Here is a 19540-nt window from a genome sequence, read left to right on the forward strand (position 1 = left end):
TATAGATTGTAATATTTACATATATTTTTAAAAACTGTAATATTTCTCAAGTCACATGAGATATTAGAATAGAACAAATTAATTTTATTATTTACATTTACCTTAGACAATATATATATAAACTTTATAGCATCACAGTGAATTCATATTTAATACAATAATAGATATTATAAAATTACACATTAGTGCAATAAATTCAATTACTTAATTAATTTTGTGTCAAGGTTTTTTTTTTAATTTCAAAATTATATAATTTATTTTAAATTTTTTAAACAACAGAAAATATGTTTTATATACAAAGAAATATAACGGAAATCATTATTTTTTTATATATATCTTTATTGTCTGTTTCTTTTCCGAATCACGACTTCGGTATTATAAAATAAAAAATATGATTATTTTATTTCAATTTCTTTTGTATTAGTCATGTTTTCCTCATCATAGTATTCATTATAATACAAATGGGCACAACTTTAATAACCTGACAATTTATTTTTAGAATTGAGAATATTTATCTATTATTTACTATTTTTACAAAATTAGGTACATGTTTACAATCTCTATGTTGAAGGAAACACTATTCCTTAACAACAGTCTTAAAGAGAATTTCTTAGTAACTATCTTCTTTATTACATACGAAATATAAAGGTGGAATCGATAACGATCTAAAGTACAAAGTATACACGTAATTTTCAATATTATCAAATATTGAAATCTTGCTTTTGGATCAAGTTTTGTCACTCATAAATCTGATCTGATCGAAAACTTTTATTTGTTTTTTTTTATTCTTACAATTTATGATTTATTTACAGTTTCACATTGAATTTAAAATCTATAGTAGGTAGGTAGCTGGATCATAATGGATCAAATTAAAACGAATATCTACAAGAAAAACATGTCATACATGTTACTCTTACAATCAAATAATGACATACTCTTATTTATGTTATGTTGATGAAGTAATTAACATAAACGTTATTAGTTTAGGAATAAATGATATATCTAGATTATTTGAGCAAGAACAAACAAAGGAAGCATGCATAGGAAACAAGTGAGTTTAAAACCGTCGCGTCACTGCGACGACATGTTTTATTCACGTCCTGCGCTTCAAGCCCGTTGTCCGCAGCAACGATGCAAGTGCTCTTGACATTTTGAAATAAAATTTTTAGAACTAGAGCCCCATTTTTTCCACTGCATAAATTTAAGGGTTTATTGAAAATTTTTTTTAGTCGGTTGGTCGGTTTTTATTTATTGAATGATAAAAATGAAATGCCTTTTATTTGAAATATCGAATGGGTTATAAAATTAAAGGTAGAGAAAATATCGAATATAACTTTACAAACCTAGAGGTACTTTATTGATTGTAAATACGTAAACACTGTATAGTAAATTATTTTTCATAAAGAGTATCGTTATATAATCGGTTCTAAGCTTTATGTACTCAATGTTCATCGATGTATTGCATTTCTTTAACCCTAGTTTAGATTGTATATGGATGGATTCAATTTAATTTTTTGTTATTTGAATCCAAACTGGCGCATGCCGTCCAACCTTTGTAGAAGCCTTTTCTTTATTGCTCAAAGAATTACAAACGCTTTGAGCAACTGTTTTACAATTTTCAACTATCCGTCTAAAAAAGATGGAAAAAGTTCAAGTAAAATTTTGATTAAAACTTTTAAAATGCAACTTTTTTTTATCCTGCTCACTTTTACCTTCGCTTTATTTACACAATCAGATTGTTAGAATCGATAATTCTATATCATGAAAAATCGTAAATAACAAAACTTTTCTCATTTAACTTAATATAACTTCGGTACATGTTTTATTAAGTCCAAATTTGTTTTCTTTTTGTTTTTGTACTTAATTAATAATATTATAAGAGAATTCTATGGTTAAAAGGGGAAAACATAATACCATCTGACAATATGATAAAAACGATTTCAGTTCATTAAATTCCTAAGCCGATTTTTACTTAGATAGCCTCAAGAATAAAGCACGAAAGTCACAAGACCTCAGATCATTAAAAATGTAATAAATGTATATTAAAGGAAAGTTCCCCTCTTTTCTGAAAGTATGAATTACTGAATATATTAATAGCTTTTATGGTTTTAATATCATTTTTATTAGATGTAGAAAAAAAATACCTTATATATTAATAAGTGTAGGTAGTGACATTTCAAACATCACTTTTTTCATAACTGAAATCAGTAAAAGGCCCAACCATATAGTTGTCGAAATTAAAGATATCAAAACATTTACTACTTAATTATAACCTTCTATATTGTTAACAAAAGTTACACAAACACTTGACTGTACAAAAATAACATTTACACATAGAAATATTTATGTTTCCTTCAATATGAAAGACAATTTATACTATCTTACACACAACTCTCTCTGGCGTTGGTTAAGAGTGTGGTCCTAGTCGTGACGACCTCTCTCCTCCGCGATAGTGTTCCACTCGTCAAACTCCTCCGATCCTCAGTCAGTGTACTGATGCTCTATAAGATGAAGAAAATAAAAAAGTATTCTCTTTATAAATAGAAACTTAGTTCAATGCATTTTTGCTATCAACATTTTTATTTATCTTTATGGATTTTAAATTAAAATATAAAAATTACCTTATTATAACTGTGTTGAAACTATGATATTTAAGTCAAATATAGTATTGAATGAAATATACAAATTACAATATGTTCTGTACTTAACTAACCTGTCCATCGGATCCAGGCGTATTAAGAGTATGCGGCGTGTTCGCTCGATCGTGGAGACTGTGCGCGCTTTTGGACGCACCCACCGGTTGAATATTCGATAGGGCTATCCCGTAAGGCGGCGGTTCCGGAGGGAGCTCAGAATCCCTTGTACAGTTGAAGTCTGTGCAAACAAAAACAAGCTTCTGTATAATCTTCTTACAAATAAATTTAACTTTTATTCAGTTTAGGAACCAAAGATTCAAAACTAAAGTTGTAGGTACAATTCGAATAATGAAAACAACTTAAGGACAAATTTTATACACCCCTGTTGTATTAATAAATAATTAAAGTTTAGATTCTTATTAATATAACAACTAAATGAATTAGATAGAGTAAAAATAAATACTATCGATAAATGTTAAAACTGTTAAAATGTACATGAACAATATAATATTTGTAATAATAATTTCAATTAAAATATACTGCAATGTTTATTATTTTAATGTTGTATTTTTAAGTTAAATTATTTTAACGTTGTTTATTGAAATGAAAGCAAACAATGTGAATGGTAGGCTCGCATAAAATACACAAACACACTCACCTTTTCCAAGAGGTACTACGTCTGGGTTCTTGTCGTCTTGTATAGGGGAATTGTTGGAACTATGCATTGCACCCTTAGACGCTTTCATAGTTTGTAATGGAACTAAAAAATACTTCATATAAGAAACATGTAATTTTTTATAATAAATTACTTCTATTATCACTGAAAATTTTACATATATAAGGAAATAAATCAAAAAATAAAAACTCTTCACATATTCTTATAAGCCTTATACCCTCTTGACATTTCATTCAGACACTAGCTTGAAAGTCACATCAAATTTCTTCATTTTAAATTCGTAAGAGTTAAATTTGAAGGCAATATCGTATAACTCCTGATATTCGTAAGAGCTTTTCATATAAAACATTGTTGTCACTATCTGTCGACAGTTCCTACTGAGAATAATTTTAAAAATTTTATACCTGAAGCTACAAGCGAGTTTGTGATGTATGTTAATCAATATGTAATTTAAAAAGTAAATATTATTTATAAGTTTGCATATTCAGTAGGGATTTTTATTTAATTTTCATAGAATTATTTATCTAAATTATTCTAAAATGAAACAATGAGATCGATATTCCGTGTCGATATAATAAGATTGTAGTCTGACATGCTAAAACACATTTAGGAACAAGAATTTGTCGACGGCTGGTACTATCCTGGTACAGATTTAATTATTATAATTAACAATAAAGTATACAGATTATGCCAAAATAATATACAATAATGTAACGAAAGGCTGCAACAGAATTTTATAAAAAGTTGAAGATTTTTTTTTATATAAAAAATGTGCTAAATAGTTTGTGAGAACTGTATTAAATTTAAAACAGATCGTGGAATTTAATATTGCATTCTGAATATTGGAAATCATAACACGATTTTATTTTTTGCGGTCCCGCTAGTGTAGAGGAAACTTAATAAAAATGTCGGCAACTGAATGACGAAACATCTGCAATATCTGTTGAAATGTAGAAGGACATAAATCACATTTGAAATGCAGTAAAAGGAGTTTCTAACTTAGAAAGGCGTTTGAAAATTCGACACACGAGTAATCTTCTTCATCCCTTACTTAACTACAGCAAACAATTTCAATATATTTTGTGGTTTACAGTTTTCTAAAGCGTTATTGTTAGTGTTTTTGTAAATGTATTTTTCTCAGTTTTCTTTTATAATTAAAATTATGATTGTAAACCAAAGAAATTTTTTAGCAGAAACACTTCTTATGAGCAGATTTGGTTTAATAGAAAGTATGAACGTAGTATAAAACATTTCATATGGTAAAAGTAGCAGCCAAAAAAAATTTTCAATATATAAGGTATAAGGTATTAAAACCGTTATTACTTTTCATCTCATGTCATAAAGTATGTCAATATAGTTTTAAAAAATTCAACAGTTCCTAATCTTTTGTACAAAGAAGTCTTTAGATGTGACATTTTCAGTGTTAGGTCTCAGTCTTGATTTTATTATTACATCATTATCTCCCAAGGTAATATCAGTCAGCCAATTTATTTTTATTACCAACCTGTGCGTGGCTAATACACATTTCAAAAAACATATTTTTTGAAAAATGTATTTTACGACATTAATTTCCCCCCACAAAACTCTTCATTGCTTTATCAAAATATAACAAAACATAAACCACATTAAAGAAATCGAATCATAATGCACTATAAATCAAATTTGAAATGTTTTGTCACTGCGGGCGATAATGGTGTCATAAAAATTCAAACTTTTACCATTTACAAGTTATCCTGTAGATATTCTGCACGCGATGCGATAATGTATGTTACCACAATGAAACCACTAAAGCTTCACTATGAGATAATGCTGTTTTGAAACGGATTGGGTAAACGTTTTTGCAAAACTTAAATATTGCGTTTTGGTGAAACGAAAATTGAATTTTTAGTTGAATATCAATGGAAAAGGGAGGTCTTGGATTAATAATAATGAAATAGTAAATTTGTATGTCATTTTAATTTAATCCTGATGGTCCTATGCCTAACAAACCATATTGACATTTTGAAGAGTCTGAAGTGTATTTTTACCATAATTATAAAATGAATAACAAAAAGTTTTTTTTTTATAAAAAGAAGATAATTTTAAACATTTACCATCATATTCCATAGGCCTCTGTCGCCTTCGAGCTAAGACGGCAATTACAGCAACAGCAGCAAGCGTACCCAAAGCACCCGCTACAATACCCAGGGCCCAGTTTGTGTCAATTATCATATAATTATTCTTCGCTTCTGTGTTGTTAAATTGAATATTTTTATTTTTATTAGTACAAAAGTTCAAAATGTTAGGAACATTAAATGAAATAAATTCGTTTTATGTCTTTAAAAAGTTACCTGTATGTAAAGCTAATCTTGACAACGTGTGTATTCTAAGCGTTGTTATTTCAGATCTCCCCCTCGCATTGCTAGCATAAAACACGAGTTGTAATGCCTTCCCAGATCCAAGCCCTTGTAACTTCCAAACGGGAAGTATTGTTGACACATTTGCTATTAATTCATCCACTTCCCATGCCTCCACAAAATACGTAGTTTGGAGACCTCCATCATAGCCTAGTATAAGAAATAGTTATTAGCTTTAAAGTTACAGTATTTCTAACTTTATTACAAAGCTTTCTATGAATTAATTTAAAAAAATATATTTTCAACTTTCAACGTTTGTATATGATATAGGTATTATTCATCAATAAAAGAACAAAGAATTATATCAAGAAGAACGTCTCGCTTACCAGCAACACATTTTATTTCGGCTGAGTCATCAGTCAAGTTCAAGGTCGAACAGTTGCCAGGCGGGTCAGGCTTGACGGCCGGTAGCAGGGTGTATCTGCAAGGCTCTATTTGTTGTCCAGCCAAGTTTGTAGCTCGACAGGCCAACGACCCATAGTCCATGTCAGAAGTTGGTATGTACGTGAGAATTGATCGACCCGATTTTTCTATCGTGAACTTTCCCTGTTGGAAAATTTAATTTTTGAGTTGCAAAACAACAAACATGATTGATGTGAGTTAGTACAAAGTATAACCGACATTACGAAGCTTTTATTAAGTTTTAGTTGTCTCAGAGTGTAAATGGTTGGTATAACATTTATCGTACCTAGTCTCTTAAAAAAATATTATTCAAAGAATAGAATAAAAAGCATATATAAAGATTATTTCTTTAAGGTAACACTTTTTTGATTACAAGAGATTTATCGAGTAAAAATTAATATTTTCATATGTACTACTTGTTAGTAACTCGTAGTACACCGAAAATATTACTTTTATTACAATGAATATTCGAGAAAGCTTTAGATATCATTAATTTATTACGAGTTAAATAGTGATTATTTTCAGAACTTCAGAAACCTTAATATCAAAATCACATTAACGTCTAGAGAAACATTATTAAAAATGAATTGAAAGCCATATAGCAATCATAAAAATGATTTAACATTATTTTGATTTATTTTCATAATATTACAAGGTTCAATCAGACGAAATTGTAATAGACAAGATAAGTTAATCTTGCGATGAACGAATTTCCAATAAAAAAAATATCAGACCTTCCAATTCCATATTCATCAAATCACATGATAACGACGTTTCGTATGAATTTAATACAAGATAATGTAATATGTAATTATGAACGGGAAATTAATAAACATCCGTTTTAATTAACACACAGATGAAAAAAAGTACTCACCGCATCTAACTCAGTAGTTCCCAACGTGTTATTGAGTGTCCATTGAAAGTTCTTCGGTAGTGGGAAAGCGTCGACTTCACAAGCGACTCTAGCTGCTTCATTGATAGCTGCTCCTACTATTGCTGTCACGGTGTTCTTGCATATAGGTTTATCTGTTTATAAGAATTTTATAATTTTATCTCCAAGGTTACACTTTATATACCCCATCAAAAAACCTAAAAATGATAGATCAGTAAAACCTTATTATTTCATATGATTAAATTTTGTCTCTTAGGAATATTAAATAAGCCCCGATATAAAAAAAAATATATGAATAAAATAAATTGGAAGCCTTTCTTCCTGGTTGAACTTTTATAGAAATAATTTTTCTGCGATAAATGATTTTCACTTGGAAGATTTCAATCACGCCTTGTTAATTTTAATAGCTTTGCTTATTAGACCGGGTATTAAATAGTTCTTTATAAAGATTACTGCTAATGAATATCAAAAATTTATTAACCTATGTATAAGGGTTATACAAAAAAAATTAAATATAAATGATTTGTTTTATTTGAAAACTATAATATATTAATTAAATACTCAGAAACGGTACCATCCTTAAATGATTTTTTTTATCGAAAGGCTTGCCATAATATTTTGTAATTACATATTTAGTAATATATAATATTATAATTTAATTATTTGATTTAATAATTATAAAAAATATTTTTCATTGTATATTAACAATAATTATCAATAATAACCTAAAATTTATTTAGTAAAATATCGCATAAATTAGTCGAAAAACATAATTTTGAATTTCAATAATGAAGGATTAACGCATTTATCATAAATTTCTGCTTAAATAATTACAGCGTTTATCAAAAGGTCTTTAATTTGATAACGTTGCTAGTACAAATTAAAATATGTTTTTATATAAATATCAATTTAATAAAATTATTATTTGTTGGAAATAATAATTTATGTCACTTACTTAGTAGCAAATAAATAAATAATTATTTGCAAATAATTAGTATGTGATTATTTCTATATCCATTTACAATACATACATTTAAAAATAATAAAAGTTATATTTTACGCAAAACATTTTATAGTATGGATTCGTATCAAGGGCCTATAAATTTCATTACTCGTTGAACTTATAGCTTTAAAATTTCACGATTTCACATAATAATAAACAGCTAACATTACAATTTACCATTGGATCCTATACCGATGAAGTTAAATTACCAAAAGAAAAAGGTCTTAGAGAGTTTCTATTTTCCGATCTGTTTTCCTAAAGTTTTTAGATCGTATTCAATGACCCGTTGAATGATTATACGAAACACCAGCTATAAATTGTTATAGATACTTTAACGAAATAAACTTACGTTCGTAGTGGAGCGTTATAGTGTAAGCGCATAATTAGTAAGCAAACATTAGACGTTATCACAGAAATTTGTCTTCAGGTATGGAGTAATCTCACTAATTCTAACTGCTGTGATAATGTACACCTAACAAATGGTCTAGTATTAGCGACACAGGATATACTGTTTATATTTTTAGTAACTAAAATTGTACATTTCTAAAATATGTAACATCGAATTCTCAAAATTGTTAAACAGCTTATAGTTTTATAAAGTTATAAAAAAAATACTCAGTAATTTCCACTACCATTCATATGTAACCCTGTTTTCATCGAATTGCATGAATAAAAGCATAATCATTTTCATTTTTTAATTTTATATCGGTAATTTTCGCCGATTCTATGATATCAGGTTAACAGAGGTTTTTTTGCCCTACATTTTTTCCGTTGTGCTTTCAACTACTAATGGTACTTTTATTACCCCATAAGACTTACATTTAAGACGTCATAAAAGAAAAAGAAAACGTTATTCTTACCATTATTCCAATGTCGGTTCTGTCAAGACTTTTTCTCAGCATTTAGACTAATAAGGCTGATCATTTTAAGTATAATATTAGAATTAAGTTTTTTTATAAAAACTTTGTATCAAAGATAGCAGTAATTTAATAACGAGAATAGTCAACTTTTATAATGATATGAAAATTTACGGGCTCATAAGTTGTTGGTTCAGTAAAAATATAAGTAACACTGAATTAATTTATTGTAATTTTTACGAATTCTTACACTGTCAGTATCACCAATGAGGCTTTGCATTTATTAGAGATAAAAAAAAATGTTTTGCTCTATTGTACATTTAGACCGTTTCAGGCACTTCAAATGATATATGAAGAGCTAACAAGACATAATAATTATTTTTTAATTTAATTAAACTGATTCAACTATCATATTTCTGATATATATCGGCTTTATTTCTTTATGATAATTATTTCTTTTTTTAACAATTACACATTCAACTCCAATGCAATTTATTCTTGAAAAATAAAACCTTTTAGGCAATACTACGGTATATGTGAAGACGGGCAAATATGTAAGTAACTAGAAAGAATTTTAAACAAATATCATGACGTATATCAGTAAGTATTTAATTCTGTATAATGATAAATACATTGAATTAAAAACTAAACGATAAAGCAAACCATGTAACAGAGTCCTCTCCCGTGGTTATGTTGCGAGGCCTCAGGGAGATGCGAGGATTACTTGGTTGTAGCTTGGTTTGCCTAAAGCTTTTTGTACAAATAGAATGTAAGAAAATCTTTGTAGTGGAACTATCCACCCAAAAGAAACCAAAACATTGATTGTTAATATTTAAGTCTTTTTTATGTGCGTTTTTTTGGATGACCCGTGAGGTTTTTCATACCCATACTCATTATATAAGCCAGATAAAATTGATAAGTACGTCCTTATAGGATATCTTTTAATTTTTATTCAACAAAAAGAATTTAAAGTATTAAATTTGAATAAACTGAGAATATTCCATGGTAAATTAAAATTTCGATCTGGAATCTTCTCAGGCGACCAGACACGAGAAATGGTTTATAATTTTTCCTTACAAGCAGAGTATATGGCTATTATATCCACATACTCTGCTTGTAGCGGCACTAGGCACCTTTCTTAAGAAGAAATTGAATTCTCCTATTCCAAAACAGTGGTTGTGCCTAATTATATCATCATTAAAGTAATTTACGGAGCCCTGATGCAATAGACTTAGACAAATTCTACTGCGTTTGAGTAATAAGCAGTTCAGAGTAGTCATAGTAGCATTGAAAAATACTTTTAAGAAACATATATCTGTCCAAATCTTTGTTCAGAGTATGCAGGAAAGCACACAAAACGACCTCCTACGTATATACGCACTGCACTTATTGCACTGTAATGGCTCCTTATAATGCTGAGTATCGTAGAGTTCCAAGGGCACAGAAGAAGTGATGACTAACGTTGAGCGTCGTTTGCTGACTGCGGGGAGTGGGGGGAGGTCGAGTAAAGTAGAGCCGTTCCACATTTTTAGATCCCAAAGTAGGTGTGAAAGTGTCGAGTTGTGAAGACTAGCCTGTCTCATAGCATAGGGTAGGCTTCGAGTAAAATGTACCGTTTGTTTTATTACAAGTGGTTTATGAATTATACTAATTAAAAACTCATTTAAACAATTTTTTTGTAGATATTGTTAATTGCTGAAAATTCTTAATTTTGTATATTTATTCAATGTATTAATATCAAGACTTTCGCGAGTATCTATTTAAATAAAACTAATATTTTCGAACTCCCGACAAGTTTGTAGTTATTAAAAATAATAAAAAACACGTTGTATAATATTATTTTTATTTGTTCATATCGAAATGGTAAATTTTGCTTTCGATAGTGGAATTCAGGTAACTAAACTACTAAACACGTTGGTTAGTATGAGTACATACGAACATAGAATAAATACCATGCACACGATATGTTGAGCACAATTGGTTTTTATTATTTATAGTTAGCAGATTATAATAAATCAACACTTACAAATAACTTGCAGAGACACAGGAAGTGATCGTCCATCGCCTTCCACGTTGCTAGCAACGCAGACATACTGGCCGGCCTGATCCCGCGACACTCCCTGTAGAGCGAGGTGCGCCGACCCAGCTATTACTCCAGCACGTTGGTTGTGTGTCATTACCTGACCCTGTCAGTTATTACAGTGTTAGTAACATGTGTAGTTTATTGATAAGGAACATTATATTGTTCTCAAATGTATCAGGTATGTAAATACACTTTTCATTGTTGCAGTATTATTAAATTATTAACACGTGTTTTTTGTACATTTATAAATTCTGTTGAAATAAAATTTCATTAGAAGAAAAAATGCCAAGTTTGCATTCTAACATAGCGTGGGAGTATAAAAGATTTGCAGAGCTACATACATATGCAAATCTAATATAAAAACAGCGAAAATATTTCGAGTAATAGAGTAATAAGTAAAAGTATACTTTCGCATTTTGTACTTTTTATTAGTGTTTATGTACAAACTCCTAATTAAAATAAAATAATTCAAAGTTCCAAGTCTTTTTATTTCAACTACATAGTTAACTGCAATCCACTTTTTTGATCACTTTACTATAAAACCGCCCAGTTGATGTGTGCATTAAGCCATTTCACTTACATTGTGCTCCCAAACAACTTTGTAAGACGGTGGATTTGCCCGCACTATGCATTCGAAGTAAACATCATCGCCCTCTTCAATATCATTAGGGTTCAATTTTGAACCTAATTGTAGTTCAACTATGGGAACATCTGAAAATTAACATAGAATTACTATGCTGAAATAAGGAATAAGCTTTACCGATAAATTAACCTTTTATATCTATAATACCAAAAAAACTATTTAGTTTCACAAACAAAACCATAATTAATCTTTATATAGCCATTTTTATATTTATACTACTAGCACTAAATTAATGTTCATAAAATAAAAAGCCTTTAAGAAAAAGTTCAACAATATTTTATTTCGTAAAAAAGAACAAAAGTTTAAAGATATTTAACTTGATGATCTTAATAGATGTAGTTGAAAAATAAAGTATGAGTCGTTTAATTAAATTATCTTCGTCGTGTTCCGTTTACAGCATAAGTTTTATGAATAATTCTATAGTCATTATTATCAATTTTAATCCATTTCAATTTTGTTAACATCTGATAAAGTAACAGGTTTTTAAATTTATTATTGCCATGATATACAGTATCATACTATCCTCTTAAATTTTAAAGGTGACAAGTTGCTACCTGTGGAAATTTGATTTAGATATTGAATCAACGAAATCGATATTTAAAGACATTTTTATCACCGTATTTTATACGCATCAATATTCTTAATTTATTGACAGAAATGCCTCAAAACCATTAACCCTTTATAGATTCCGTATTTTTCGATTGCTGTTGTGTAGATTCTAGATGATTAAAGCAAATTCGAAATAAGATCGTAATTATAAATGACACAATAGAAAATACACAAATAATATTTTTGAAGTTATTTCCCTAATCAAATATGAGACCCAACATAATATACTAGCTTTAGAAATAATTTCGTACAAGAATCAAGAAGCACTCAAAGGTCCCTTACCCCTGTAACCCTACTAATGATTTCATTGGAAATTGTGTAGCCAAATGAAATGGTATTTTTTATTAGAAATCGTTATTATGTAACGCTTTTCAAAATGAATATAAAATATATAAATAAAAACATGCTTTTAGGTAAATAAAATAATATACTCCTTTAAAATATAAAATAGCAATAATTTGCAAGAACAAGTGCATATTTAAAAGTTGTTAGATAACTCAGTACATTCATACGTTTCATCAAAATTTACGTCACATTCCTGTAAAATTCTTATGAACATATTTGCAAATACTCTTCCAAGTTTTAACACTTTTGGTATTCAAGATATTGATGATACTGATTTTTTCGATTTTTGTTATTTAATACGAAATTTATATTAAAATAAAAAGAAATTACAGTGCAAATCAAGTGTCATAGTAGTTTCCAAAGTGGCGTGTTCTAGTTTTGGATGGGATGCCCTGCAGATGAGTACTCCGCCGTCGTTTTCCATTCGCGGAGTCCACCGTAGGAACGATATCGTCTCATTACGGTCTTCCGAGTTCTAAAAAAATAAAACGTGTTCCAAACTGTTTGGAAATTATTGATTTATTTGCTGAACATTTTAGTTAACCATAAGGAAACTGGGAGGTTGTGGGAAAAAATAACAAATAGTAACATACGTCATCAGTTGCTGACTCTTCTCTCTCAGACATTAAATATATTACTAAGAAAACATATATTGAACTAGCTTAGAGGGAATTTAATTTGTCCTTTTAACAACGAATTTTTTTTATTAATTGTGGAACATAAAAATGCAAAAATATGTTTTTTTTCTAAAAAAATACCGTTTGTGGAGTATTCACAACCATCTTTTTATCACCAAGCCACCAAGTGATGGTTGCAGGTGGTCTAGCACCAACTGCTTTACAAGCGATATCCGTTTCTTGGCCCACAGACAAAGGTTGCTCTCTTTCCAAGATTTCGACTGATAATGGCCTCACTGCAAAAAAATATCCGTAAATGACTTCGTTCCCTTAATATATGAAAAAAATAACTAAAGAATAAAGAAAGAATCCCATATATTTGTAAAGATAATAATATACTTTCATATTTGTCTAAACTAATTTATGTCTCTTATTTAATTTTGTGCATTCGTTCCTTTATATATCGTCATATTTAATGCCATATCACGCTACACAAAACCAATACTACATTGCACGAAACGTGAATATTTTGAATTTCCCAAACTTTTTAACAGACGTGAATTTAGTTTTTATTAAAAATGCTTCCTGCATATATGTTTTTTAATTTAACAACTCCATTTGTGATTCTTGGTATAGTTTTAGTGATGTATAAGCCTTGCCTTTGTGTTATTATAAAAGGTTTGATATAATAAAGTGCAATCGGATCTTATTAAAAAGTAAGAGACGATACTTCTTAGCATTCAATGGATTCACCTTACGAGTGTCGGGTCCATCGCATTGCAGGGAAAGGAGCTTCAACGGTGCTTGGGACTTAGGACCCAGGTGTAGGTTTAAGGAGCCCCTATCTAACGCTAATTAAATGCTCACCTCCACCGTCCAAGCTCCTCTCCCTACCTGAACAAATTTGAACAGAACCTACTAGGGCTGAAATCGAAGTACCTTCCCAGAATGAATTTATGTTAATTCTATACAGGCCCAAGTCTTTATTATGTTGTAGAGAGATTTAGCTGTTATACCTCACGCTCTCACTTCTAACGCGAAATCTAAAACAGGCAGGAAAGGGTGAGGACAGGGAAAGGGCATCCGACTCTCTCACTCATCCGACGAAACGCACCCATGAAAGGCTTCTTCAAGCCGATTTTCTGTAAGACGGTGGTATTTCCCCTGTCAAGCCACCCCATGTTCAAGCTGTAGAAACTGAACACAGCTATTTTCTACCACCTTTAAATTGAACCACGCATGACTGATGATGATGATTAAACCACCTGAATGAAGGAGCGCCATTTAGATGCTAAAGGGATGCAAAAATCTCCTATGTCTAACCACCCGTTCTGCATTTCTAAATCCATTGCATGGATCTTATATTTAGCATTCTCGTCTTGCCGGATAAAGTAAAATTCAATATATCCTATATATAGCCTCAAACAATGAAACCTAACATACATTCATAGATAATAAATCGTCATAAATCAAAAATACTGCATAATGCAAAAATTTTACTTTCCTCGAAACACAGCATCTATTTTTGTTATCACAAAATCAGTTTGCTTATTTTTATTGAAAATTAATAAAAATAAGACACATTGCAATTCTTTATAATTTATATTACAAATAGGTGACATTACGGTTGAAATAACGATAATGGAGCATAATTTCCTATTATTGTGAGGTAATGGTGTTAAAGCAAAACAAAGGGGACTACAAATAAAAACTAATGGTTTGTCTGAAAAGGACACAAACTAATCCATAAGCTGATATCATACCTGTGGTAATACAGAGAACTTGACATGCCATTTAATATATGTAGGTTAATAGTGACCGTTTTTATGAATGACATTAAGAAAATACTATTCATATTTAACATAATTGTTTAATTAAAATACATAAAACAAAGTATACATAGTAATAAATAAATTTGGCAATTTTAATTTGTAAGTGACGGAGTTCGTTCGAGAAATCTATTAGGCGATAATAGTATGTAGTTGTATAAATGACTATAAATGTTTAAAATTGTACCAAATATTTAACAATTGTAAATTTTCACGATAATTTCTGGAGTAGTATTAGTACTGTTTAAATAAGACCAAAATATTAGATGTAGCTAAGTAAGATTGCAGTCACGTGTGAGAATGTAATTCCACTGGACGAAAAATTCAGGAAATTGCATTGCTTTTTGTGGGCCACGTAACGAGCAAATGTAATTTTACCTTGAATGTGTCCTGTATTCTAAAATTTTGTTATTTTATAGTTTAGGACGTTTCTAAATTTTTAGCTTTTGCAGCCGAAAATAAAAAAATTCGCTGAAATTTATTTTTATGATGTAGTAAATTTAATAAATATATATTTAAAATAAGTGAAATAGTTTTATAATTTTTTTGAGTTTTAAATATGATCGTATAGAAGTGATAGAAGACAGATGTAGTTATCACTTCCTTGTTTCTATTTAACATAAACAAATTTGAATCATATTTTTTTTAACTCACTTTTTTATCTTTTATCCTATCAATCTTAAATAGATAAAACAAGAGTTGAACAAATGATATCCGAGAACGGAAACAAAACAATATAATTTTATTAAAAAATCTAAATACCATTAAAAAGCTTTTGCAAAGAAATTTATGTAGAAACTTCAAAACGAAGTAGAAAAGAACTCAAAGAGGTTCTAAGTGTTATTAAGTTATGGTACCATTATACCATTACCAAGTAATTCTCACAAAGCTACATAATGAGTGCTTAGAAATAAATATGAAATCTCATATAATGTCCCGATCACCAAATCATGATCGCTAAAAATAACGTTAGACAGGTAATTGAGAGAAATAACATTACCACCTATATGCATATTGTGCAACAGAAAAAGTGGTTAGAGTCAAACTGTACTGCAATACATGAAAACAATCGTAAAAACGCTCTTCTTCATCTTCCAATACGGCTTGTCATAGCGCGGTATAATTACTACAACGGCTGCTACAAAATCTTTAATTGGACACTTACAATTAAAGCTCTAAACTATATAGTATGACATAGGTATATGTTAGTCAATCTTAAAACTGCATTAAATGATAGCATTAATGAAGTACGATTTAATTAATCTAGCGGCAATAAAAGTAATATCGTGGACGCAACCTGGTATAATGTCGCATATGATAAAAAAAAAAAATCATTTTTTTCAGTCTTATAGATGCAATAAGTCAATCCAGTAATATCTTAACTTTTCGGGAGCACAAATTTTTATAAAACTATCGTTTTCGGACTTACTACAATCACAACTACTCTATAGATGAGATAGGAGTGTGAAAATATCAATATGACACTAACTTTTTGATCAGAATCCGTGAAGCGACTTAGGCAGTATTCCATACACCACCGGACTTGTGGCTTTTAAAGACAAAGAAGCTGTGTCGGTGTAGATAACTGTAATAAATTTATAAGGAGGCCCAGCTACCTTCTCTTCGGAATTACTGAGCCACTTTAACAAAGTTAAGGACACATCGGTAAACCGTCGAAGACAATCGATGTACGAGTATTCCACGGATACCTTTTAAAACTTATTATTATTGGCGGTCATAAGAGAGCCCGTGTTTTAGTGGCGTTCAATTTCAGAAGCTTGTTATTATAGAAAACTGCTGAAGTTTGAAATTAATAGGCTAAAAAATTCATAAAAAAAAACTTCTCGTCTTTAGTTTGAGAAATTATCGTCTGTTGGTAATTTTGGTTTGTAGGGTCAATTACTCGTAATTATTATAATTATTTTGTTTAGTCAATATTTTGACATTGTAATACCTGTTGTTGCATCTTGCAAACACTAATTATAAGTTGAGGCAGGAAAAAGAATAATGTTGTGTATCACATATGCACGTATTAGAGCTGCCAAAAATATTTTTGGGTAAATGAATTGTAACAGCTGAACAACTAAATAAAAGAGCATCATACTATTCTCGCCAAACTTACGAACAAAATTAATGTCAATTCCATGTAAAACAAAAGAATAAATTATATCATACATACGTGTTGTCAACCTGACAACAACAATAATGCCTTTTGCGGCAAATGAGATTGTAATTTTCAACAAAACTGTCAGAAATCTCTGAGGCATTGAGCATCCAATTTCATACTTTCAAATTTACTCGCATTCATTTCGTTCTTATGACCTGATATACACGATGTTTCAACATAAGCGGATTCCAAGGTAACTGTCAGATCATCTCAATCCGCAGTAAAATAAAGTATGTGTGAAAATTTAACGCACCATCATTAACTATGTATCTGAGGAAACGTAAATGGTCAATGAAAGTACATTTTTTATAATTATTTTGCTCTTCCATTCCATGTCTAATGTTTGAAGGTAAAATAATTTAAAACTAAAAAAAATGTTACACGACAAACTAATAAATATCCGTATGAAAATTTGTATAAATAATTAATAATCTTCTATATACATAAAGGAAAAAATTTATGGTTTATTTTTATTTTACTTCGACGTAATTTTAAACATTTACATAACCTTATCTCTTTATTTTTATTATTATTACACGTTTAGTGTGTAGTATAGCGTATGGTTTACGACACTTCGTTGTCACTTTTGGAACTACATACCCTACTGTCTACACCATCCCACAATGACTGACCCAGGGGAGTCAAGTTAAGATTTCTATGAAAAGTTTCTCTATATATCTTCAATATACTGTTTTTAGGTCACACCAATGTTTTCTGTTTAGTCAGAGAAAAAAATCGGAATGTTTTATCTGACTGTTGATGGTGCTATAAAACGAATTATTGTTATATCTCTTTCATCTAGGTCAGTAAGGAAAAGTTTATATTTCATTGCTGTTGCATTTTTGTACTTATTCTAGTACACACTTCACTTGAAAAAAAAAATTCATTTTTACTTACATACTAGACATGTATTTTAAATATGTTCCTATAAATAAAATCAGACTTACGGTACAATTGTATTTGCACGTTGACTCGTAAAGGTGGCACTATCGCATTATTATCCGCTGTACAACTGTAAACCGCTTCGAAGTGATCCCTCTTTAGAGAGGGAATCCTTAGTTCCAGGAGACTGAGCCGTGTCTCATCCTCGACTGGATCCAGTTTAGCGATAACTTTGTCCTCTTTCCACCATCGTATGCGTGGCATTGGTCTACCTATAGACACAACATAAAATATTATAACTCTTCAATAGTTCAACATCTTTACTTGCATTATATTAGTTCAAAAATAGGGTAATCTAAATAAATCTATATGTAGATATAAAACACAGTATTAATAAAGATTCTTACTGTAACTTTTTAAAATATTAAATAGTTATGTTGTTTAGGAAAACTCTAACTTCAAGTTTAGAATAAAAAAGTCTGGCTTAGCTGTTTATACTGTTACATAATTCTGCAGTGTCTAACTTTATGATTGCAACAAACTGAGATTTTTCTTATTATTCTTATTTGAAATTTCATATAATGCTCGATAAAAGTATAAAATATACGATAAGTTATTTAATTAATTTTTAAGTAACATAGAGCAAATAACTAAGAATAAGGGATGACTTGGTAAGTATGGAACCACAAAATTTATCTGTAATCTAGTTTACCTCCACTTACAACACAGGTGAGCTTGAGACTGGAATCTTCTACGTATGGTCCGGCCGTTCCTATAACCTCTTTATCCTTTTCATCAAATATTTTTGGTTTTTCTGGAAGTTCTGCAAAAAAATATATATTTTTTACAATAAAATATTTACTAATTTGGTCGTTATAAATATATGTTTGTATTTTTTTCAATTCAAAACACATTTCAAAGTTTTGCTCATTTGTTTACATTTCTGTGGTCGACTTATGGCTTATGGTTGTAGTGATGAATTGCTGGGATTATACAAAACTGTAATAAGACATTGAAAAATCAACAAACGTCTGACCTTCTTCTGCTCTACTTAGAGCTTTATATTCAAAGTGTGAAGTGAGGTCATGACACATTTAAATATCCACTACCAACTGTAGAAATTAAAAGATGATTCTTTCTGGGTCTAGAAACAATTATTTTTTTCTGTAACCTGACAATATCATATTTCAAGAGAGTAAAAATATATCATGTTCTCTCATATTTAATGACATTTTTTATAAATTTTCAAATTCAAATTACACATATTTTAAAATATATTATTTCATATTTATATTTTATGTTCTCCAGGTTTTAAATATACTTTTCGTGTATCGTTTTGTACGGAATAAAATACTGACCCTAACTCGGAGACAACAAAATGAAGTCGAGTGCAAAATCTCAATAGATTAAGATTTTACAATTACACTTTTAGCTCTTAGTAAATAAGCTTCAAATTTGTATTTAATGTTTATAAAATGCGGCTTGTACCACCAGTTCAATATA

General features: G+C 29.6%; 1 protein-coding gene across 1 annotated transcript; it reads right to left on the reverse strand.

Moving 5' to 3' along the window:
- Positions 1 to 222: 222 nt before the first annotated feature.
- LOC116766342 (synaptogenesis protein syg-2-like) lies at positions 223 to 19131 on the reverse strand. The gene is made up of 14 exons (XM_061522894.1): positions 19074 to 19131; positions 18750 to 18860; positions 18103 to 18309; positions 13301 to 13455; positions 12873 to 13017; positions 11526 to 11656; positions 10889 to 11048; positions 6985 to 7136; positions 6035 to 6254; positions 5643 to 5858; positions 5406 to 5540; positions 3295 to 3396; positions 2714 to 2874; positions 223 to 2501 (listed from the first exon to the last, which is right to left on the reverse strand). The coding sequence occupies exons 1-14, from the start codon at positions 19129 to 19131 to the stop codon at positions 2382 to 2384; spliced, it is 2073 nt and encodes a 690-aa protein (XP_061378878.1). The 3' UTR covers positions 223 to 2381.
- Positions 19132 to 19540: the final 409 nt, after the last annotated feature.

This window comes from Danaus plexippus, chromosome 15, assembly GCF_018135715.1.
Source record: "Danaus plexippus chromosome 15, MEX_DaPlex, whole genome shotgun sequence".
Lineage (NCBI taxonomy): Eukaryota > Metazoa > Arthropoda > Insecta > Lepidoptera > Nymphalidae > Danaus > Danaus plexippus.

Coding starts and splice junctions, on each gene's coding strand:
- LOC116766342 (XM_061522894.1), bottom strand. CDS start 19,131: ATGTGTCATGACCTCACTTCACACTTTGAATATAAAGCTCTAAGTAGA. Junction 7,137..10,888: donor TGTGTCTCTGCAAGTTATTT/GTAAGTGTTGAT, acceptor TCTTATAAACAG/ATAAACCTATATGCAAGAAC. Junction 5,859..6,034: donor CGAAATAAAATGTGTTGCTG/GTAAGCGAGACG, acceptor TTCTTATACTAG/GCTATGATGGAGGTCTCCAA.